Below are 24,479 nucleotides of genomic sequence, written 5' to 3'. Positions count from 1 at the left end.
CTTCAAAGTGAAAAGATCACACTTGTCATCCATGGAGTTGGAGGTATGGCCATGAAGGTAAAGACTAAAAGATACTTACTCAAGGTAAGAGTCAAGACACCTAGAGGCACGGAGAAAGCTCATGAGCTGATCTGTTATGGGTTGGATGAGATTGCAAAAGTTCACAGAGTAATCAAAGCGCAGCAACTCAAGAAGTTCTTCCCCGATTCCAACCTGGAAGATCTTCACAGACCAGAACACGTGGAGCTTCTCATAAGCCACCGTGAAGGAAGACTTGCTCCACAGAGAGTAAAGGTAGTAGGAGATCTTGTCCTGTGGGAAAGCCCTTTAGGAAAGACCGTTGGCGGAGCACATCCAGACCTTTGTGAAGTAGTGGATATGGCCTTGCACAATTCTGAGACTCACTTTGCACGATCGATGAGAATCACAGCAGTGAAGTATCAAGAAATTGCTGGGATGCAGGAATCTAGAGCTGAAACCAAAACCACTGTTATTGGCAGAGAGTTCTTGGACTGGTGGAAGTGGGACAGCATTGGTGCGGCCTGCGAACCCATGTGTGGAGGATGCCGGTGTGGTAACTGTCAACCAGGAGGCAAAGACATGACTCTGAGTGAAGAAAGGGAGCTTGAGATGATCAGGCAAGGCCTCAGTTATATGAAGTCAGATGCGCATAGTCAGGAGCCTCATTGGGACGCAAAATACCCCTGGATTGAGGATCCAAGTTCCCTCCCCAACAACAGAAGCGCAGTGGAAGCCACATTTCTGAAGATGGAGAAACAGCTCAAGAAAGAACCAGAGTGGCGTGCAGCATACACAACTCAAGTCCACGAGATGGTGGAAAGGAAGGCAGCAAAGAAACTCACTGGAGAGACCATTGCTGACTGGAAAGGACCAGTATGGTACGTCAGTCATTTGGTGGCGCCAAACCCACACTCTGTAACAACACCTGTCCGACTGGTATGGAACAGCAGCCAGAAGTTTAGAGGAATCAGCATGAATGACCTTCTCCTGAAAGGGCCTGATGTACTTAATCCCATCCGAGCAGTGCTACTAAGGTTCAGGAGAGGAGTCCATGCTGCCCTCGACGACATCAAGAAGATGTACAATTCTGTGTGGCTTGAAGACCTGGAGATGCACCTCCATCGATTTCTCTGGAGAAACAGTGAAGATGAAGAAATTGAGGAATATGCCATCACCAGGGTCAACATTGGCGATCGACCAGCAGGGTGCATTGCACAACTGGCCATGAGAGAGACAGCAAAGCTGCCAATGTTCACTCATCTGAAAGAGGAACGGAGAGTCATTGAAGAGGATTCCTATGTAGATGATATCCTGACATCCCATAATGACCTGGAAAAGCTAGATGAAACCACCAAAGGAGTCGAAGAAATTCTGAAGGCAGGTGGATTCTTCCTCAAGCCGTGGGTCCGATCAGGCCAAAGTGGGAGGCAGACGTCTACATCCGAACATCCAGCATCGTCAGATGAAGTCCTCATTCTCCCCAACCAAATGAATGAAGGAGACAACAAAGCCCTTGGAGCTGGTTACCTGGTTGAACCAGACAAACTGTATCTTATGACCTCGATAAAATTCTCAAAGAGAAAAAAAGAAGATGAGAATCAGCCAAAATCTTGTCGGAGAAGAAGTAAGAAGAAAAACTCCAAACCCACTGACTAGAAGACAATTGCTTAGCCAAGTAGCTAGTTTGTATGACCCAATAGGCCTTGCAACACCGGCCAAACAGAAAGGAGCCATTCTAGTCAGAAAGGCATTTCAAGAAGCTGGAGGCAAAACTCTAACACGAGACACATGGGACACACCTCTGTCTGAAAGACTTAGAGAAGAAGCCATCCACCTTTTTGAGGAATACACACGCCTCAACCAAATTACCTTCCATAGAAGCCTAACACCAGTCAAAAGGATTGGAGAACCCTGGGAAATAACATTCTCAGATGGGAGCGACCAGAGCTATGGAGCTGTTGCATACTTCAGGTGGGAGACTGAGCAAGGCATCCTGGTCCGGCTTGTTGAGTCCAAAGCCAAGCTCACACCACTTGACCAAAAGGGAGAACCAGTGAAGGCTGAGGTCTGTGGTGCTGTGTTCGCTGCAAGACTCAGGAAATACATTGAAAAGCACAGTCGGATGCAAGTTGATCGTTGGATCCATCTGTTGGACAGTCAAACTGTGCTGGGTGCAATCCAAAGGGACAGTTATGGGTACCAGACCTTTTTTGCGAACAGAGAAGGAGAGATCCAGAAATCCACATCAGTTGAAGACTGGAGATGGATTCCAGGTGAACAAAACATTGCTGACCTCACAACAAGAGGAGCAACCCCAGAAGACCTTAAAGAGAACTCTGTGTGGCAAAATGGCCCAGAGTTTCTGAAACGACCAGTGGAGGAGTGGCCGACAAAGTCAGCCAAAGATGTCGCTGCAGATGCCAAAGAAGGTATAAACAAGCTCCAAAGGAAATGTTTTACAGCAGCACTGACCCGAGCACAGGTTGAAAAACACCAACATGCTCCACCTGCCACTGCAATGCAAATGTCTCCAACCTCTGACCAAAACAAGGACCTGCAAAGCAGCCCTAGCAGAAAAGGGCACCAAATCCAAGTCCGGAGGCCACCTTCTGGTTCTTCAGTGGGGAAAATCCTTAACATCAGTAAGTTCAGCAGTTTAACCAGGTTGATGAGAGTCATTGCTTGGGTGTGGAGAGCTGCCACAAAGTGGATAGAAATGCTGGCCAAGACCTCAACCACAGGCAAGTCAAAGAGGAAGGAGATTCCTTCAGCTCTTGAGATCAAGAGCTCACACCACAAACCTCACAAACCTCACAAACCGGACAGAATACATCTCCCTGGGCCACTCCAAATCATATCCACACACAGTTACTTGCGGTGTCCCCCAGGGGTCAGTCCTTGGCCCCATCCTCTTCATTCTCTACCTCACCCCCCTTGGCCAAATCATCAGCCGTCACAAAATCTCATTCCACTGCTATGCCGATGACATACAGCTCTATGTACATGCCACAGCTGAATCCACACCCTCACAGTCATCCCCATCAAAACTCAGTACCTGTCTGGAGGAGATAAAGGTATGGATGGAGCACAACTTCCTTCAACTAAATAGCTCCAAAACCGAAGCCATCTTGATTGGCACTCCTCACCAAATCAAATCATCATCCATAACCAGTATCACCTTTTCTGGCACCAACATTCCCCTCTCATCAACAGTAACTAATCTTGGTGTAAAAATTGACTCCCAACTCACTTTTGAAGCTCATATAAATCACTTATGCAAGACCTCTTTCTACCACCTCCGTAACATCTCCAAACTCCGGCCCATTCTCACCTTTTCAGATGCCGAAAAACTGGTTCATGCCTTTGTCTCCTCCAGACTGGACTACTGCAATGCACTTCTCATTGGGATTCCTGGAAAGAGTCTGCAGAGGCTTCAATACATCCAAAACTCTGCAGCTAGGATCCTGATGAGAGTGCGGAAATGAGCACATTACCCCCATTCTTCACTCACTCCACTGGCTTCCCATCTCCACCAGGATTGAGTACAAGGTTTCACTCCTCACACATCAATGCATCCATGGACATGCCCCCTCCTACCTAAAAGAACTTATCAACCCACAAACCACAACCCGTTCCCTCCGTTCCACTCACTCAAACCTCCTCCACATACCCAGAACCAGACTGAGGACAATGGGAGACAGGGCCTTTTGTACTGCTGCCCCGCATCTGTGGAATGGCCTCCCTGACTCCTTGAGGGCTCCACAATCTACTGATTGTTTTAAAAAAGGCCTCAAGACATTTCTTTTTAGCAAAGCTTTTGGTCCCTTTTAGATTATTATTATTAAAGAACTGCTTATCTTTTTGTTTTGTTTTAACCCTGTAGCACTTTGAGATCTCTGATGAAAAGTGCATTATAAATATAATGTATTATTATTATTATTATTATTATTAAGTCCAGAGTCAAGGAAGCTACACTTACCATCATGGAGTGTGAAGATGCACTCAGGGATCTCTTCCTTGCAGCTCAAAAGGAGGTAACCTTGCCAGACACCACACTCAGCAGACTTGCTGTGGTCAAAGAGGAAAGCACTGGACTTTTGATCTGTGGAGGAAGATTCCAAATCTTTAATGAAGAAAAAACTGCAGTACCAATCTTGCCCTGCACATCCTGGGTATCCACTCTTCTAGCTCAAGAAGCCCACAAGGCAAATCATGAAGAAATCGCAGGCACACTCCTCTGGATGAGAAGGAAAGCATAGGTGGTAAGAGGCTGGAAATTAGCTCAGAAGATCGTTGATAATTGTGTGACATGCAGGAGACTTAGGGCCCGAAGGTGCCAACAGATTATGAGTGACCTCCCATCGGAACGAATAACATCAGCCAATCCATTTGAGTACACGACAGTGGACTTATTTGGACCTTACGAAGTGAAGGATGAGGAGAGAAAGAAGGTGAAACTCAAAGTGTGGGGAATTGTCTTCTGTTGCATGGCGTCTAGAGCTATGCACACAGACCTTGTCAGTGACCAGTCAGCTGAAGGCTTCCTGTTAGCCTACTAAAGATTTACAGCACTGAGAGGACATCCGAGGAAATTGTGGTCGGATCCTGGAAAGAACTTTGTCAGAGCCAGACCTGCCCTCAAAGAGCTCTACATGTTTTTGGGCCGACTGGAGAAATCAAAGCTTGAGTATGAAGCCTCCAAGCATGGCACAGAATGGAACTGGAGGATCCATCCAGCAGACTCACCTCACAGGAACGGAGCTGCTGAAGCTGCTGTCCGGACTGTGAAGCGGGCTTTGCACAATCTGGGGGGTAATGGAGTCTTCACATGGGGTGAGTTTCAGACTTTCCTTTATATGGCTTCCAACCTCGCCAATGAACGACCTATTGATGCCAGGAATCAAAGCCGGGAGGACTGTGTAGAATACATTAGCCCAAATTCACTTCTGCTTGGAAGAACTGGACCCAGAGGAGATCCAGGGACCTTTGACTTTGAAGGCTACTCTTACAAGAGATTAAGAACCATCCAAGCTGAAGTTGACCGGTTTTGGAGGAAATGGAGCCAGTTAGCCGGACCAAACCTGTTTGTTCGGACTAAGTGGCACACAGCTCACAGGAATGTGGCAATTGGAGATGTCATCTGGCTGGCTGACCAGAATGCCTTGAGAGGTCAGTTCAGGCTTGCCAGAGTTATTGACGTCAATACTGACAGAAAGGGAATTGTGAGGGATGTATATCTCCGATCCTTCCCCAGCTACCCAGTTGCAACTGTGAAGCCCACTAAAAAGGGGAAAAAACACTCAACCAAGATACCTGCAACAGTTCTTCACAGGGATGTCAGACGAATGAATAGTTGTCCTGCTTCCAGTAGAAGAACAGCAGCAGCAACAGGATCAAAAAATAGAGTAACTAAATCCAACATATCACAGTACTGGTGTGACCTCCTTGGGTTGAAGAACCAGGAGGTCAAGTGGGAGGTGTTGTGTCAATTCATGGTTACAAGTTGTACTGAGCACTCCAGCCTAGATTCACCCAGGATACTTAGAGCACTCCCAAACTGAAGGGGGCAACCATACAACAGTGACCGAAAAAGTGACAGGAGGTGGAACCAATTTCTCGGAAGTGCTCTTGGGACTATATTTACCGGCGCACCCACAGGGAGTGCATGGCATTGAAATGTTTGGTAAGAGCTCAGTTGGCCCTCTCACCCGTTCCTGGAAAAAGATACCCGAACCACAGCTCTTGATCATCCAAAGACGCAACTGGTAGGACAGAATGTGATTGTGTTTGAATGTGTGGAGTTCAGACTATATGATTTTTGCTTGGTTGTAATGTGCAATTTAAATTAAATAGCGAAGACTTTATTATGTGAATGTAGAACTTGGCAGAAGTAACGTTACTCTAAGCATGTGTATTGTTTAAATTATATAAGTTTAATTATGGGATTGCTATTTTAATAATTAACTATTAGAGATCCTAGGTTAATCTAAATTACTTTGTCTGGTTTGGTTTGAGGATTCAGTAACATCTATTTATTATTACTTTGAGAAAGTGGTATTGAGATTTATTTAGGATCTCTAATAGTTAATTACTGTCCTACCAGTTGCGTCTTTGGATGATCAAGAGCTGTGGTTAGGGTATCTTTTTCCAGGAACGGTTGAGAGGGCCAACTGAGCTCTTACCAAACATTTCAATGCCATGCACTCCCTGTGGGTGCGCCGGTAAATATAGTCCCAAGAGCGCTTCTGAGAAATTGGTTCCAACTCCTGTCACTTTTTCGGTCATTGTTGTATGGTTGCCCCCTTCAGTTTGGGAGTGCTCTAAGTATCCTGGATGAATCTAGGCTGGAGTGCTCAGTACAACTTGTAACCATGAATTGACACAACATTATTAAAAGTGCTTTAAACTACTAAATGTAATGTACAGATTAATTTACTGTGGAGTTGCTTCATAACAGTGTATAATGAAAAGTGCTACACAAATAAATGTGAATTGAATTGCAAACAGTTTTTGATAAATTAGATTAGATTAGATTAGATTCAACTTTATTGTCACTGCACATGTAGGTACAAGGCAACGAAATGCAGTTAGCATCTAACCAGAAGTGCAATAAGCAGTAAATACAGAATAAAGGTCTATAATATGTACAATAACTATACAGGTAAGTATTATGGACATAATTTACAGATATTAAATACTATAAACACGATATACAGATAGGTGTACTATGAACATACTATACAGATGGGCTATGTAAAAGTGTATGTACACTATAGGCAGAACTATGAACATAATTTACAGTATTGCAATGGACAGTAAAGTGCATAGAAAAAAATATTTCAATGTGCAAATGGATTATACAGTGTTCCTGGATGAACAGGCAGTAGTGCAAGTAATAACAAGTTACTTTTTGCTTGTTGTGAGTAAATAATAAATCAGAGTGTTGAAGAGGGGGAGGAGTCTATGTGTGTGGTGTGGGGGGTGTTGAGGGGTGTCAGAGGGCAGAGTTCAGCAAGGAGACAGCTTTAGGGAAAAAGCTGTTCCTGAATCTTGTGGTCCTTGTTCGGAGGCTCCTGAAACGCCTCCCGGAGGGGAGGAGGTTAAACAGGCCGTGGTCAGGATGAGAGGAGTCCTTGAGAATGCTGCGAGCTCGACGTAGACAGCGTTTCCTCTGGATGTCCTCAAGAGCAGGAAGTGGTGTCCCTGTGATGCGCTGGGCAGTTTTCACCACCCTCAGCAGTGCCTTGCGGTCAGCCACTGAGCAGTTACCATACCAGACTGTGATGCAACTGGTCAGGATGCTCTCGATCGCACACCGGTAAAAGTTCACCAGGATGGCTGAAGACAGCTGGTTCTTATTCAGTGTCCTGAGGAAGAAAAGGCGCTAGTGAGCCTTTTTGACGAGGCTGGAGGTGTTTGTTGTCCAGGACAGGTCCTCCGAGATGGTGGTTCCCAGGAACTTGAAGCTGGAGACACGTTCAACAACCATCCTGTTAATGTGGATGGGGTCATGCGTGCTTCCTTTCTTCTTCCTGAAGTCCACAATGAGCTCCTTGGTCTTATTGGTGTTAAGGAGCAGGTTATTGTCAGCGCACCATGTGGCCAGGTGCTGTACCTCTTCCCTGTAGGCAGTGTCATCGTTGTCACTGATGAGGCCAATCACCGTGGTGTCATCTGCAAACTTAATGATGGAGTTGGATCCATGCACAGGCTTGCAGTCGTGGGTGTAAAGGGAGTAGAGGAATGGGCTCAGCACACAGCCCTGTGGTACGCCAGTGTTAAGTGTGATGGTGGTGGAGTGGTTGTGGCCTGACCGAACATGCTGAGGCCTGTTGGTCAGAAAGTCCATAATTCAGTTGCAGAGGGAGGTGTTACATACGTGTTGTTATGGTCCAGGTGTGTGAGTGCAGAGTGCAGCACTGTGCATACTGCATCCTCCGTGGTCCTATTTCTGCGGTAGGCAAATTGGTGTGGGTCCAGTGTGGGTGGGAGGCAGTCTTTGAGATGTGCTAGGACCAGTCGATCGAAGCACTTCATAATGATGGGTGTGAGTGCTACGGGGCGATAGTCATTGAGGCACGTTGGGGAGGAGTGTTTTGGTACTGGCACAATGGATGTGGACTTAAAACATGTAGGCACAGCTGCTTGGATGAGGGACATGTTGAAAATGTCTTTGAAGACCCCTGCAAGCTGCTCTGCACATGCCCTAAGCACACGTCCAAGAATGCCATCAGGGCCAGCAGCCTTGCGTGCGTTGATCCGGCTCAGTGCAGTGTGGACATCTGTGGAGGTGAGTTTGAGAGGTTGGTGGTCTGAAGAGGCAGAGATTTTGGTGGCCGTCTCCTTGCTGTCGCTGTTGAAGCGAGCATAAAAGTCATTTAGCTCGTTAAGGAAGGAGACGTCCGTGACTGTTGGTGTGGAGTTGCTTGACTTGTAGTCACTGATGATCTGGATGCCCTGCCACATGCGTCGGGGGTCAGAGTTGGAAAAGTGTTCCTCTACCTACAACTTGTAGCAGTACTTCGCCTTTTTGATGCCCCTTTTCAGATTAGCCCTGGATTTACTGTAGGCCTGAGCGTCGTCTGACCTGAAAGCGGTGTTGCGGGCTTTCAGCAGAAGTCTCACCTCCTTGTTCATCCATGGCTTCTGATTAGGGTATGTTGTTATCTGTTTTTCTGTTGTTACACTGTCAATGGTGGAGTTGATGTGATCCAGTACAGAGGAGGTGTAGATATCAATGTCCGTGTGAGAGCCACAGGCAGCCTGTGAAGCAAACATACTCCAGTCAGTGTGTTGAAACCTGTCTTGAAGTAAAGAGTCAGCTCCAGTTGGCCACACTTTGATGGTCCTCACTGATGGCTTCACACGGTTGATGAGGGGTGAGAAACAAAGAAAGGTGATCAGACTGTCCGAGGTGGGGGAGGGGGCTCGCGATGTAAGCTCCATTAATGTTTGTATAAACATGATCCAAAGTTTTGTCTCCTCTGGTGTGGCAGGAAACATGCTGGTGAAATTTGGGGAGTACTGTTTTTAATTTGCAGTGATTAAAATCACCCGCGACAATAAAAGCAGCCTCCGGGTGAGCAGTCTGTTGTTTACTAATGGCTGCATGAAGTTCGTTCAAAGCAAGCTTGGCATTAGCATCCGGTGGAATATAGACTGCGGTTATTATGGTGGAAGTGAACTCCCGTGGCAGATAAAAAGGTCTACATTTAACCATGAGAAACTCTAGGTTAGCTGAGCAGTGTCTCCCAACAATGACAGTGTTCGTACACCAAGCTTTGTTGAAATAAATGCACAATCCACCACCTCTTGTCTTGCCGGAGTCATCTGCCGTTCTATCTGCCCGGAGCGTGTAGCGTCCTGCTAGCTCAATAGCATTGTTGGGTATGTCGCTGTGTAGCCATGTTTCTGTGAAAACCATGACATTGCAGTCCAGAAGTCTCTTACTGTGGGTGATGCGGAGTCGTAACTCATCCATTTTGTTCACCAGTGACCGCACATTAGCGAGGAAAATGCTGGGTAAAGAGAGCCGGAGCGGTGTTAGCTTTAGCTTAGCTCTTAGACCTCCGCGCTTCCCCCGCCTTTGTTTACGATCTCGACGCCGCCTGCGAGCACTTCCGCCCGGCCGGGTAGAGTGCGAAGCCTCGGGTGTTCTAGCGATCTCAGGGATGAGTCGAAGATTGGTGATAAAACTGCTGGTAAAGTCCTCACCGATATCCAAAAGCTCCTGTCGGGAGAGACGCTGAGCCTCGCGATGTGTTCGCGCCGCTATCTTGGTCCAATGTAAATGTAGGTTATGCATTTATTTTGGCACTATATACATTCACTGCAAATTCTTTTTTTGTTTTGTGTTTTTGTACTACAAGCATTGATTGTGTATCATATGCACACCAAAGTCAATTTAAATCTCATGCCAAATAGAAACAGAAAACCATTTGTTTTTTTAATGCCATATCTGTCACACATTCTTAGCAGCTCACAATTATTTGTTACCATAAATGTAACACAGAAGCTTTAAACCAAGTTAATGTAATGCCCTGTGTTTTGATGATACTTGTTTTTATTATTTACTTTGATTTAAGGAGTAATTTAGATTTCTTACCCTGATAAATTAAAAGGATTAATATTAAAATAACACAGAGCAATAACATATTTTTCATATCTATGCAGATGCATATGCAATACTTAACTGTATTCATTTAAATAAGTAATAATCAAATAAAGAGACTATTTAATAACATTTAAAAACATGTTAAGAAGTGGTGACTTTTGTACAGTCTTACAGTTATACCTGGCCCTTCGATGGGAAGCGTAATGTAGAAGTGTTCTTCAGTAAGACTGAGTTTTGGGACCCTGTTCTAGAGCACACCAAACACGAATACTATAAAGATTTAGTTCTACAAATCATTCTCAGTATTAAAGAATAGCAGAGTCCACACCACAGCTATCAGGATAAAGGCACAGAGATATGATATCACTGGAATCATTATCAGAATGATTTTTCCCAGTTGATGATTGATGAAAACACTGACAGCCAATCACAATCAGTGCTGCTGTAAGGAGCTTGTGTGTGTGTTTTGACAAATCATCTTCAGTTGATGTCTATGGGTGATTTTTGGGAGTGGGGTGTGTGAGAGTAATCGTTCTGCATAGTGAACGTGTGGAAGGGTTGCCACATTTTCGTCTGTTTTGTGGTCCGCATTGCTGTGATTGTAGTGAGTTATATTTTACAGATTAAAAAGAAAAGTATTGATTTGATCTTTTTCCCCATTCATTTGAATGTGGGGTCTCCAGAGACCCCCCGAACATACTGAGTGTGACTTTATTTCACACTAACATACAACCAGATATCAATCCAGTTTAATTTTACCAAGTAAAATTGATGAAAACCATACAAAGTCTCCTGCCATTTATATAGAGCAAACCTTTTTTTCTCCATTTTATTTATTATCATGAGGAGCATTCTTGCTCAGTGTTTTTTCTGATTTTGGACACATGGACAGAGACTCACATAGAGCTGCACGATTCTGGATAAAGTGAGTATCATAATTTTTTTGGTCTCATATAGAGATCACGATTCGTCCAGTTGATTCAGGGTCAGGCAGGCAGGACGCGCGTGCATCTGATGTTGCTAAAAATTTGAGGATCCCTGATGTAAATTCACATCATTATGCCACCTAAAAAAGAGATGGACGAAATTAAAAAGTCGTTGGATTCCTTAACAGAGGAGCTAAACGCAATGAAAGAGTTGCACAAACAACCTAGAGAGACCTCGATGACTGAGGATATCGGAGAAATCAGGAAGTCACTTGATTTTTTATCAGGTGAAACCAGCGCCATTAAAGAGCAACAAAAACAACTCCTACATCTGATGGAGGAAGTCAAGGAGCTGCGAAGGCAAAACGCAAAAAAGGAAGAAAGAATCACTGACCTGGAAAGGAGGGTGGATGAACTGGAGCAGTTTTCCAGAGTGAATGATGTTATCGTGACTGGTCTGAAAATTAGGCCCCGGTCTTATGCCAAAGCGGTGGCCAACACCGGTGTAGAGCCTGACGAGCAGGACATAATCTCCGTGGAACAACAGGTGGCGACCCTCCTAAAGTCCAGGGGAATAACGCTGGACGTGGATGACATTGAGGCCTGCCACCAGATCCCGCGGAGGAGAGACAGCGATCCGCCAGCGGTAATTATGAGGTTCGCAAACAGGAAGAAAAAGATTGATCTACTGAAACAAGGACGAAAACTAAAGGGGACTAATGTCTTCATGAACGATCACTTAACACGGAAGAACGGGGAAATAGCACGCAAAGCCAGGATCCTGAGAAAGCAAGATAAAGTCCAGAGCACTTGGGTGAGGAACTGCAAGATTTTCATTAAGCTAAATGGGCCACCGGAGGAAGCAAAGGTGTTGGTTGTCAGAAGCGTGGAGGAGCTAGCCAAATATGACTGAAAACGGGGGTGACATCTCAGAGGTAACATCAAAACACTCTTCATGTATATAATAACATCCGATCAGATCAACCCACAAGAGGTCATTGAACACAGTGATTATGTCCCAGAGAATAACATAGATCCTGACACTATGTTTTTGTCAGATACTAACATTGACTGCCGCTACTATTCTGATAATGATTTCAATGCTGTTAACACCAAAGGGAAGCTATCATTAATTCATTTTAATAGCAGAAGCATGTACACAAATTTCAGCAGTATCAGAGAGTATTTGCAACAATTTATTAATCCCTTTAATATAGTAGCAATATCAGAAACATGGTTTAATGAAAGAAAAGGTATTGACAATTTTGAATTGGAAGGTTATACCTTAAATCATGTGAACAGGAAAAACAAAGCAGGTGGTGGGGTAGCTATATACGTAAGCAATAAACTAAAATTTAAAATGATTGAAAAAATGTCAGTATCAGTTGATAACTTACTTGAATGTGTAACAATTGAAATAATTTGTGAAAGGAAAAAAAAATATTGTAATTAGTTGTATTTATCGATCACCGGGGTCTAGCATTGAATTATTTACAGAATGGATGGAGAGAACATTCTCTACCATGAATAAAATATTATTTATTTGTGGTGATTACAATATTGATCTGATGAATCATGACAACCATCATGCCACTGATGAATTTGTGAATGCTTTGTATAGTATGAGCCTCTTCCCATCTATCTCCAGACCCAGTAGAATTACCTCTCATAGTGCAACACTTATTGACAATATCTTTACAAATGCAATAGATCAAACCAAAGTAAGTGGACTCATGATATCTGACATAACTGATCACCTTCCAATATTTGTATTGTACAATGACAACTACGAAAAAAACTATGAATCACAAAAAAATACATATAAAAGGGTACTAACTGAAAAGACTATTGTTGCTTTAAATTGTGAGTTAGCTAACCAGGATTGGACCAAAGTGCTTGAGGAGAATGATGTGAACAGGGCCTACAATACTTACCTGGAAATATTTTGTGCACTATATAATAAACACTGCCCTGTGCGTCAATATAGGAGGGAGAAACAAATACTAAAGTGTCCATGGTTAACACAAGGACTACTTAATGCATGTAAAAAGAAAAATAATTTATACAAACAATTTATGATTCAAAAAACAAAAGAATCTGAAGAACGGTATAAAGTATACAAGAATAAACTGATAACTATTGTACGAAATAGCAAGAAATTATACTATGAAAATAAATTAAATGAGAATAAAAGTAATATTAAAGGAATTTGGAATATACTGAACAAATTGTTAAGAGACAATCGTTCAATCAACGCATACCCTGACTATTTTATAGATAATGACACTGAAAACTATAATATGAAAAACATTGTCAATAAGTTTAATGATTTCTTTATAAATGTTGGTCCTGAATTAGCGGCAAAAATCCCAGCAAGCAGTAATAACATAATGGTGGATTCAGCTATAGAAAGGAACCCTCAAACCATCTTCCTCTCTGAAGTGAGTGAGACTGAAATCATAACTATTGTGAATAAATGTAATAATAAATCCTCTATGGACTATTTGGATATAAATATGAGATTAATAAAAAGAATAATTGATAATATTGTGAAACCCTTAACACATATATGTAATGCCTCTTTCCAAACTGGAACTTTCCCAGACAAAATGAAAATAGCAAAAGTGTTACCACTATTTAAAAATGGAAGTAAACATATATTTACAAATTATAGGCCTGTCTCTCTACTGCCACAATTCTCAAAAATATTGGAGAAAATGTTCTATAGCAGACTGGATACATTTATTGCGAAGCATGAGTTAATTAACGAGAGGCAATATGGATTTAGACCCAAAAGATCAACCACTATGGCTATTATTGATGCTGTGGAAGAAATCACCAGTGCTGTAGACAGCAAAAAACATGCTGTTGGAATCTTTATAGACCTAAGGAAAGCATTTGATACCATCAATCATTCTATCCTTGTACAAAAAGTAGAAAAATACGGTATTCGGGGAGTAGCTGGGAACTGGATTAAAAGCTATTTAGATGAGAGACAACAATTTGTTAAAATGGGGGACACTGAATCAAAATGTATGAGCATTGTTTGTGGGCTGCCTCAAGGGTCTATACTGGCTCCCTTGCTATTCAACTTATATATTAATGATATATTTAAAGTATCAGATTTATTAAAAATTGTATTATTTGCTGATGATACCAACTTATTTTATTCCAACGATAACTATAATAGACTTATAAAGGATGTTAATCAGGAATTAGCCAAATTTAAAACATGGCTGGATTTAAACAAATTGTCACTCAATCTAAGTAAAACAAAAATGATTATTTTTGGCAATTATAAGGAAACTCCGGAACTACTGATACGTATAAATGGTATTGAAATAGAAAAAGTAACAGAAATTAAATTCTTGGGAATCACAATAGACAACAAATTGAGCTGGAAATCACACATTGGACACATACAAAGGAAGATATCAAAAAATATTGCAATCATAAACAAAGCTAAGTACGTTTTAAATTACAAGGCGCTGTATATATTGTATTCCAGTCTGATTTTGTCATACTTAACGTATGGAATTGAGGTCTGGGGTAATAATTATAAGAGTTCCCTGCATTCCCTTGTAACTCTCCAAAAACGAGCAATCAGAGTTATTCATAAGGTAGGATACCAAGAACATACAAATATACTGTTTTTACAAAGTAATATGCTTAAATTCATGGACTTAGTCGTTTTTTATACTGCACAATTAATGTATAAAGCAAATTGGATCCTACTACCTGCAAATATTCAAAAACTATTCATAAAAAGAGATAGCTGTTACAATTTGAGAGGTTATGGTCATTTTAAAGTACCGGCTTTCAGAACGACGAAGAAAAGTATGTGTGTGTCTGTGTGTGGTGCCAGGCTCTGGAATAACCTGAGAGCCCAACTCAAGCAGTGCCCATTCATTTATCAATTTAAATCAAAGTATAAACAAGTTATACTGTCTAAGTACAGGACAGAAGAATGTCCCTAGGTGTAGAAATGGAATTAGCTGCAGAGCAATCTATTTATGTTGTATTTTTTTTTTGACTGACAAACTAAAAAGATAATATAAGTTAATCAAGATAATATAATTAAACTATTTATAATTATAAACAATTGTGGCCAGTAAATGTATTGAACTCATAACAAGTAAGGAACAAAAGATCAAATTAAAAGATTGGTGACTAGCGAGTTTTTTTTGTGTGTGTTTTTTTTTGTACTTATTGAAGATTCTTCCTTTTGGAATTAGCAGAATGATTGTGAGTTAATATTGTTGATTGTACTGTCACTGGAATAGGACAACACTAATATGTGGCAACTGTCTTATCGATTATAGTAGATACCTACGGTTTAAATGTAAAAAAAAGGGGGTAGGCGTCAATAAGCTTAAGCTTCTGCCTACTCCTTTTGAGCATCAGATCCACGGTTTTATTTATTTGTTTTAATGTACTTGATCATCTGCGCATGTATCCTTTTTGGTTTCGCCTGTTGTGTTGATGATTGTTAGTTGTTACTATGTTGATTTTGTGGAATTCTGATGCCCAAATAAAAACAGATGATGATGATGATGATGATTCTCCCACGATTCTGAACTAAATAAAAATAATTTTTATAATTCTCTTCTGCTCACCAAGCCTACATCTATTTTATCCAAAATACAGCAAAAGTTGTAATATTATTGTAAAATATTTTTACAATGTAAAATAACTGCTTTCTATTGGAATCTGTGTTAAAGTGTAATGTATTTCTGTGATGCTCCGCTGTATTTTCAGCATCATTCCTCCAGTCTTCAGTGTCACATGATCTCCAGAAATCAGAATAATATGATGATTTACTGCTCAAGAAACATTTATTATTATTATTATTATTATTATTATTATATAAATTAATACTTTTATTTTGCAAGGTTTCTTAAAATTGATCAAGTGTGACAAAGACATTTATAACAAAACATTTCTGTTTTACATAAATTTTGTTCTTCTGAACTTTCTATCAAAGAAACCTGAAAAAAATATACTCATCTGTTTTCAACATAATAATAAATGTTTGTTGAGAAAAACTTTTGACTGGTAGTGTATATATACTATATTAAATACCCCAGTTTTTTATATTAAAATGATGGAAAAGTTGTTTAAATCACTGATTCAACGTCTCTTTTATAAACCTATTTCACTTGTTTCATTACTGGATGAATCTGGGTTTTTGAACGATTCTCTTGAATGAAAAATTCATTCATTAGCCGCATTTCCACTGTCGGGCCAGTGCGAGCCAGGGCTTAAAGCGGTTCATAGCCCCGGGCCAGAAGCACCGAGGCCAGAATAGTGCAGGGTTTCCACAGTGGAGCTTGAAGCACCGCTGTACGTCACTAAAACACGCCCTTTACACGCATCTCAGAACAACGTCATGCAACCTCATCATTTCACCATCAAAGAGGAGTTATCAGAAAACTCTGGAACATGCGCGATCACAAACCAAACATGATAAAAGCGGTGGTTTGTTCGCATGCTTTGTTATGTATTCAAATTCAAAAGCATCGATGTTTTAACTATAGAATAAGTGATACATTGATCATATTGATTTAATTTATCAGGACTCAAAATTTATCACACATAAATACACTTATTTCTATTTTATTTATTTATTTTTAACGCTTATGAAAATAGTCTGCTTATTCAGTCGAGTCTGTTTCTGTTTATTAGCCACAGCCGTCACATTTAGAATGAATGATAATATCTCTATTTTTATAAAAGCTCCCGAACAAAAATCATTATTATATTTTGATGATATGCAACATGGAGCTAAACTCACGAAACGAGACGACAGATAAAATGTTACTTAATAAATACACAATTGTGATAGAGAATAAGAAGCTGACGTCTGATTTATCCAAGCGGTCATATTTACCATGTTTATATGGTAACGTTAATGTTTAGCGTGCATAGTCTTTTACATCGCTTATAAATATTTCTGCCCTGTTTAGTGATCATCCCTTATGAAAAATAACCATGGTTTTATTATAGTAAAACTGTAGTAACCTATGGTTTTTTGGCGTATTGACTGCCATTTGTAAAACCACAGATTTACTACAAATACCATGGTTAAACTATGGTAAATATAGCAAAACCATGGTTAATTTGTGGTTACCATGGTTTAACTACAGTAACCATGTTTTTTGGTTTTATTTGTAGTAAAACCATGGTTAATTTCCGTAAGGGATAATCCACATCAGATCAAGTTATTTCAAACACTTGCTGCTATCTAAGAGTGAGTTTTGAGCTCAACTTATTTTAAAACGTCTTTAATGCTGGTGTTACAGCTGTTATCTTTCTGAAATGATCCGCGCTGACGCTCTCCAGACGCTGAGAAACTCAGCCTTTGTTCATACTCCTCCTCTAGCCCCAGCTGTCACTTCCAGGGCTTGATCGTGCCTCGCCGGGGCTTCCTCGGGGCCAATGGCCAGGGTTTTTTGGCCCGACGAAAACCTTGGGCCAAAGCGGGCCAGCTGGGACTAGAGGAGGGGTTATGAACGAAGGCGGAGTTTCTCGAGAGTGTCAGCGCGGATCATTTCAGAAAGATAACAGCTTTAACACCAGCATTAAAGACGTTTTAAAATAAGTTGAGCTCAAAACTCACTCTTAGTTAGCAGCAAGTGTTTGAAATAACTTGATTCGATGTATATTATAATCACTAAACAAGGCAGAAATATTTATAAGCGATGTAAAAGACTATGCACGCTAAACATTAACGTTACTATAGTAAACATCCTAAATATGACCGCTTGGATAAATCAGATGTCAGCTTCTTATTCTTTATTATAACTGTGTATTTATTAAGTAACATTTTATCTGTCGTCTCGTTTCGTGAGTTTAGCTCCACGTTGCATATCATCAAAATATAATAATTATTTTTGTTTGGGAGATTTTATAAAAATAGAGAGTCTGCGCTGAGGATCATTTCAGAAAGATAACAGCTTTAACACCAGCATTAAACGCTTTTTTAAACAAGTCGAGCTCAAAACTCTCTTTCAGTCAGCAGCGATTGTTTGAAATAACTTGATCTGATGTGGATTATAATCACAAAACAAGGCATAAATATTTATAAGCGATGAAAAATATATGCACGCTAAACTTGTTACCATAGTAAACATGGTAAAATATGACCGCTTGAAGAAATCAGACATCAGCTCCTTATTCTCTATCACAGTCATGTATTTATTAAGTAACTTAATATTATCTGTCACAAGCCTCGTCTCGAGAGTTTAGCTCACGTTGCCCATCATAAAAGAATATAGCCTAATAATGTTTTCTGTTCGGGAGCTTTTATAAAAATAGAGATATTATCATTCATTTTAAATGTGACGGCTACTGTGGCTAATAAACAGAAACAGACTAGACTGAATAAGCAGGCTATTTTCATGAGCGTTAAAAATAAATAAATAAAATAGAAATAAGTGTATTTATGTGTGAATAATTTTGAGTCCTAATAAATTAAAACAATATGATCAATGTATCACTTATTCTATAGGTAAAACATGGATGCTTTTGAATTTGAATATATAACAAAGCATGCAAACAAACGGCCGCTTTTATCATCTTCGTTTTGTGATCGCGCATGTTCCAGTGACTTATTTCTTAGTTTTCTGATAACTTCTATTTGATGGTGAAATTTTGAGGTTGCATGGCGTTGTTCTGAGAGGCGTGTAAAGGGCGTGTTTAAGTGACGTGCAGCGGTGCTTCAAGCTCCACTGTGGAAACCCTGCGCTACTCTGGACTCGTGCTACTGGCCCGGGGCTATGAGCCCCGCCCGGCCCGCTTTAAGCCCTGGCTCGCACTGGCCCAACAGTGGGAATGCGGCTAGTGAAAACGCGACTGGCCCTGGTACGCACTAGCTCGCCCGGTCCTAGCTCGATAGTGGAAACACGGCTATTGACAAATATATTTTTAGGTCACTTATCGCCGCCTAGTGGTGAAACAATGCAATCGACACAAATGTTATTTGAATCGCAGTACTTTCAAAAGGGGACTTGCTCTATTTTGATTGCTACAATATAGACATCAGTGTTTATTTCTGAACCATAAACTTTATCCCGGTATTTCTGTGATAATATGAATGACAGTAAGACAGATATAATACTGTGTAGTTGAAAACACAGTTTGTGAAGATGTTTCTTAACCAAACACACTAACTGCTCCCTCTGTGTCAGCGGCAGTGCGAACATGGATCTCAATGATCCGGTAAGACTTTGCCAAAGGTTTAACAGACTCTGGGAATTGTTGTCATTTAGAAATGAGATCAAGAGGGTGTCTGAATCGAGATCACAATCTTTTAACGATTAATCGTGCAGCTCTACACTCACAGTTTTATTCCTGCCACTGCATTAACAGAAATATCTATCCTAAACACATGCTGCTTCAGTCACTGCTGTGAAGCTTTTGAGGACAGACCTTCTTAAAAATATAACAATGAATATAAAACAGAACTGATCCATAAAGTGTCATGTAAGTAGGTATGGTGTAATCTTCAGATGAATTAATATATTCTGTAATTAATAGAAACACTTACCCTCAGAAACACCCCAGAAGACAAAAGCAAAGAACATGATCATATTTGGACAGACGACTAGAAACAGATGAAGATGGAGGACTGAATCTAGAGAGAGAACAGAGAAAATAATTTAAGATTAATTTAATGAGCAAATTGAGATTTGAATTTAAATATTTAATAACATTTACATTCATTCATTTAGTAGACTCGCTTATCCAAAGCAGCTTACTAATGAGGAATGCAACAAAGTCGTTCACTCTTTTTAAACGTGCATTACTAAATGCCCTAAATTAACTTTTTTCAGCAATTCAGTGGCATTTGCAAAGACACACACACACACACACACACACACACACACACACACACAAATGTTTGTACAGTCTTTGTGAAGACATTCATTGACACAATGCAATCCCTAGCTCTTTTCCCTAACCGAGAGTAGACCAGCCAAACATTATTTAATTCTCTTTGTCCTCACTCCCATGGTCTACAACTCAAACCGGTTCTCATAAAAATAGTTGTATAAGTGAACACACACACACACACACACACAAACTCAGGGGGTGAAATGACATGTGAGAAGACGTTATACAGTCATTGACAAAAGTTTTGGCAGTGACATAAATCTGCTTCAGGATTTGTAGATGATCCTTTCACATGATTCTATAGTATACAGAAAAACAATGATTATTGGCAGAAGCATTCAATGTGTATTATGAGTCAATACTTCCAGTGTTGAGCCTGGTTCTTCATAAGCTCTGCAGTTAGCTCTGTAGTGCTGGATATTATCTTCTGGCCCAGATCCTGACTGATGGAGATGCATGCTTGTCTTATTAGTTCTCAGAGTTGATCACAGTTTGTGTTCTTCTGCTCGTCCACTCGTCTTCTGAGGACTGACCGCAGGTTCTCTCTGGGATTGAGATCCGGGCAGTTGCCTGGCCACAGATCCAATGTTTCACTGTAATGATCTTCGAGACACTTCTTTATCACTCTTTCTCTGTGACATGGTGCTCCATCGTGCCGGAAGATGCACGGATCATCACCAAACTGCTCATGTATCGTTTTAGTAGGAGTTGCTCTTGCAGGATGTTTTGATGTCATTCTTTATTCCTGGCAGTGTTTTTGGACAACGCTCTCTTGGTTGAAAAGCCACCCCACACATGGATGATCTCAGGATGCTTCACTGTTGTCACAACACAGGACTCGTAGTAGAGTTCACCTTTTCTTCTCTGAACAAGTGATTTTCCAGATGTCCCAAACAGTCTGAAGAGAGCTCCATCAGAGAAGATAACTGCACCAGTCTTCTGCTGTCCAATCCTTGTCCTTCCTGCAGAAGCTGTTGTCCAGAAGTCTTGTCCTCACTGTGTGTGCAGATGCTCTCGCTGACTCCTCAGGACGAGACGGTCCTGGACACTCTGGGACGTCCTGAAGACTTCTTCACTGCAGCTGAGACTCTCTCTTTGAAGATCTTGATCCAGTCAATGGATATTTCAGGTGTGATATTCTGTGCAGCGATTGTGAGGCTGTTTTGATGCAAAGTGACAATGCCTGCACATTTGTCTTTGGAAGTAACCATTGCTGGCACAGAAACACAATAACTGGAAGTACTTCTTCCCTCCTTTCACAGTAATCAGTCTGCTCTTATAATCCAGTCAGAACCAGCTCATCAGACTAGCACTCGTTCACGCTTTCTGTGTGCTGATGATATGATTAGTGTAATAATGTCAGCTGGTCATTTTCTGATGGAGTCAAAAACTGTGAAATTGACATTTTTTGTGAATTATTATTATTATTATTATTTTGGCCAGTGAAGCTTTTAGCAATTATTAAAATGCATCTGATCACTCTTCACAACAGCTGAAGCAGCTAAATTTGCAAAACACAACATTGATATAACTTCCAGTACCTTTACCCACCACTGTATGTTCACTTACCAAGTAGTCTTGGTTCCAAACTTGCTTGAGTTGAAAACACAGATCTCTGTTTGCTGTAAACTGTACATGTGTATTCTCCCTCATCTTCAGCTCTCAGATCGTCCAGACGGAGGGAGAAGTTTCCATGTTGAATCTCCTCAGTGAAGAAATGAGCCCTGTTCTGATAATCCTCCTGTGCTTGACTCTCTCCGTCCTGATACAGATGAACCAGAGTCTCTTTTCTTCTCCACTCCACCTTCAGATCATTTGATGGCACACTTTTGTCACAAAAACAGGGCAAAACCACTGAAGATCCCAGAGGAGCCACCAGAGGAGCAGAGGAAACTTTCGCTGTAAAAAAAAAAAAAGAAAACAATTGATTTTCTCCATATTGAGACCTTCTGTTAAAGCCAAAGATGTGTGGATGGTATTTTGGACATGAAGAACCAGTACTGAACAGACTGGGACACAGATTCAGACTGGGACATCTCACACTCATCAGGGCCATCCTATACATCCACAGCAAATCCTCAAACCACACACTACACTATTATTATTTGTATGGCCAGATGGAGCGCTGAAAGGGAAAGTTATCAATGTGCAGAGAGGTATTTCAGTGTGACAGTTCACCCAAAAATGTTCACGCACCCACAAGTAGTCCTAACCCTGTAATAATGTCTTTATTCTGTTGAACATAGAAGAAAATACTATAAATAATGAGGGTAACCAAACAGTTTCTGGTCCCCAATGACTGAGGTTTCTTTTCTTTACCTTACTATGGAAGATACTGATCTGTTTAGTTGAGACACGTTCTTCTAAGTATCTTATTCTGTGTTCAACAGAAGAAAGTACTGAATGCAGGTTAAGAACAAGCTGGGTTTTTATGACTAATTTCATTTTTGTGTGAATCATACCATTAAAGTGACAGACACATCCGTGCTTCTACAACATTTATTTTACCAACATGTTAGATGCACACATACTCACATAGACGAACCACTGTGTCAATGCTGATTTATACTCGACGCGTCCGCATGTTCGCTTGGAAAATATGACGTAAACGCAGTGTTGCCAGAAGTTCGCTTTGAGTGCGTGTGAATTCATTTCACATGGCGGAGTGGACAGCATTTTTTGTAAATTTCCACATAGCTCCGCATCCGAACATGCACGAGTTCGGGGCGATTCTAGCCGAACATACACGTCTGTGTGAAACAGAAGCAGTTTAATGTGGTGTTCAAACTCCATCAGGTGTTTAAAAATAATAATAATAATAAATAAAATTGCATAGTTTTTCCAAGGCTTCTTATTTGAAATACATTTTACTTTTATTGTATAAAATAGTATAAGTAATTTAGATGAGACAAAAGAATGTTATAACATTTAGTTTCATCTGGTTTTCGGTCAACGAAAATGAAGAGACATTTTGTAAACCACATTTAGTCTCGTTTTTATTCATCAACAATATTGCATTTTACATTTATTTATAGTCATCATCACATGAACAGCATTTTCGTTGCGTCTCGTTTTCGTCACATGATACAAGTTCTTTGACGACTATATTTAGTCATAATTTTAGTTGACGAAAGCAACACTAGTGAAAACTATAAAACATATACAAAAAAATGTAATACAGCAGCAATGGAAAATTTAATATATATAGCTCCTTAGAAGTTACTTTGTTCTTGTTGTTTTTTTTTTTAAATCACCATTTAGTTTTTTACCATACAGAGATTAGGATAGAAGGAATGGATGGATATTCTGAAGCACTTTGTCATTTCTGACTGGTCATCAGCCATCTTGGTCTGGAGATAAAATCACATACAGGGGGTTTCCACTAGGAGGTGGTTTATAGGATGATGCACTAGTGGTTAATGGTTGATGTGCCAATATTCCATCATAACCCATATGCTGCTGCCTTGTGAGGGAAATACTCAGCACTATACTAAGGACGACTTAGTGAGCAACAAGCCCCCCCCCCCCCCACCCATCGCTTTTAGTCTTTCTACAACTGTTAGACTTTCTGTATGTTGTGTCTATCGTGTTGCAATGTGTAATGCTCAAGAATCGGTGAGGTGGGCTTCAGGATTTACTCAATACATGGCAGCCACCTGAAGTGTGTGTATGTAGAAAACTCAGGAGGTAAACCTAGTTAACTGCAAAACCCGCCCTCCCCTGAATCTAAAAGTATAGGTAAGACCCCACTCCTTAGTATTAGTGAGTCCAAAATTAGCATAAACAGTTTTCACTTAACAGACAAAAATAAAATTTATTTCTACTGCAAGAATTTAAATGATTCTGTTTTCCTTGTTTTTACAGGAAGTATACAAAAACTATTAAGTGCAGACAAATCAAAGTGAAATAGAAATGTTGAAAATAATAGAGAGAGAAAATCAACAGATTTGTGTCAGTTTCGGTTCAATCTGAACAAAATAAGGATCAGTGTCACTTATTGTAAGTAATGTTAGACAGAACGTCTCACAGTTCACTTCAGTTAACTCAACCTTTCAAACAAATTCACTTGGAAATTAACTTCAATCCGGCTCAAAAATCAGGAAAATAAAGGTAAAAAGTTATACTCTGTCCTCGCATGCATACGAGAGAAAATAGTTTTTGAACAGCTGTCCACTGCAGTGACCTCTGTGCATGAAAGGTTAATGTTGTTTTTAATTAATACTGGTCTTGTGCTGCTGGTTTATCATCATCAAACATTGAATGAAGTCAGAAGGTTGGTTTTGTTTTGAAATTATTATAAACAAATGTAAAATGAAAATTAGGCATCACTGCATCAGCAACAAGAGCAACACTGCATATATCGACAAGAGTTCTTATTGAGCATTAAAACAGGTTTAGATGATGATGTTTTACTGAAGATAATAGTTTGGATTGAAGTTGTTTTTATGTTTATTAATGTTTGCTTTAGTTGGGCACTTTGGCCTGGGACTTCTTCACTTCAGCTTTTTCTCTGGCTACAGTAA

The 24,479-nt window shown here is 40.4% G+C and overlaps 1 protein-coding gene across 1 annotated transcript in view; it reads right to left on the bottom strand.

Annotated features, from left to right (window-relative positions):
• Positions 1-24,479, bottom strand: part of LOC113081017 (butyrophilin-like protein 2) — a 50,828-nt gene that overhangs the window by 5,600 nt on the left and 20,749 nt on the right. Inside the window, exons 6-7 of the mRNA XM_026253080.1 lie at positions 21,526-21,658; positions 19,610-19,696 (exon numbers count right to left, since the gene is read on the bottom strand). Coding sequence (XP_026108865.1) covers positions 19,610-19,696; positions 21,526-21,658 — 220 coding nt within the window. The remainder of the gene's footprint in view (positions 1-19,609; positions 19,697-21,525; positions 21,659-24,479) is intronic.

Source organism: Carassius auratus, unplaced genomic scaffold (assembly GCF_003368295.1).
Source record: "Carassius auratus strain Wakin unplaced genomic scaffold, ASM336829v1 scaf_tig00032822, whole genome shotgun sequence".
NCBI classification, from domain to species: Eukaryota; Metazoa; Chordata; class Actinopteri; order Cypriniformes; family Cyprinidae; genus Carassius; species Carassius auratus.
This window is presented reverse-complemented; position numbering and strand designations above follow the sequence as displayed.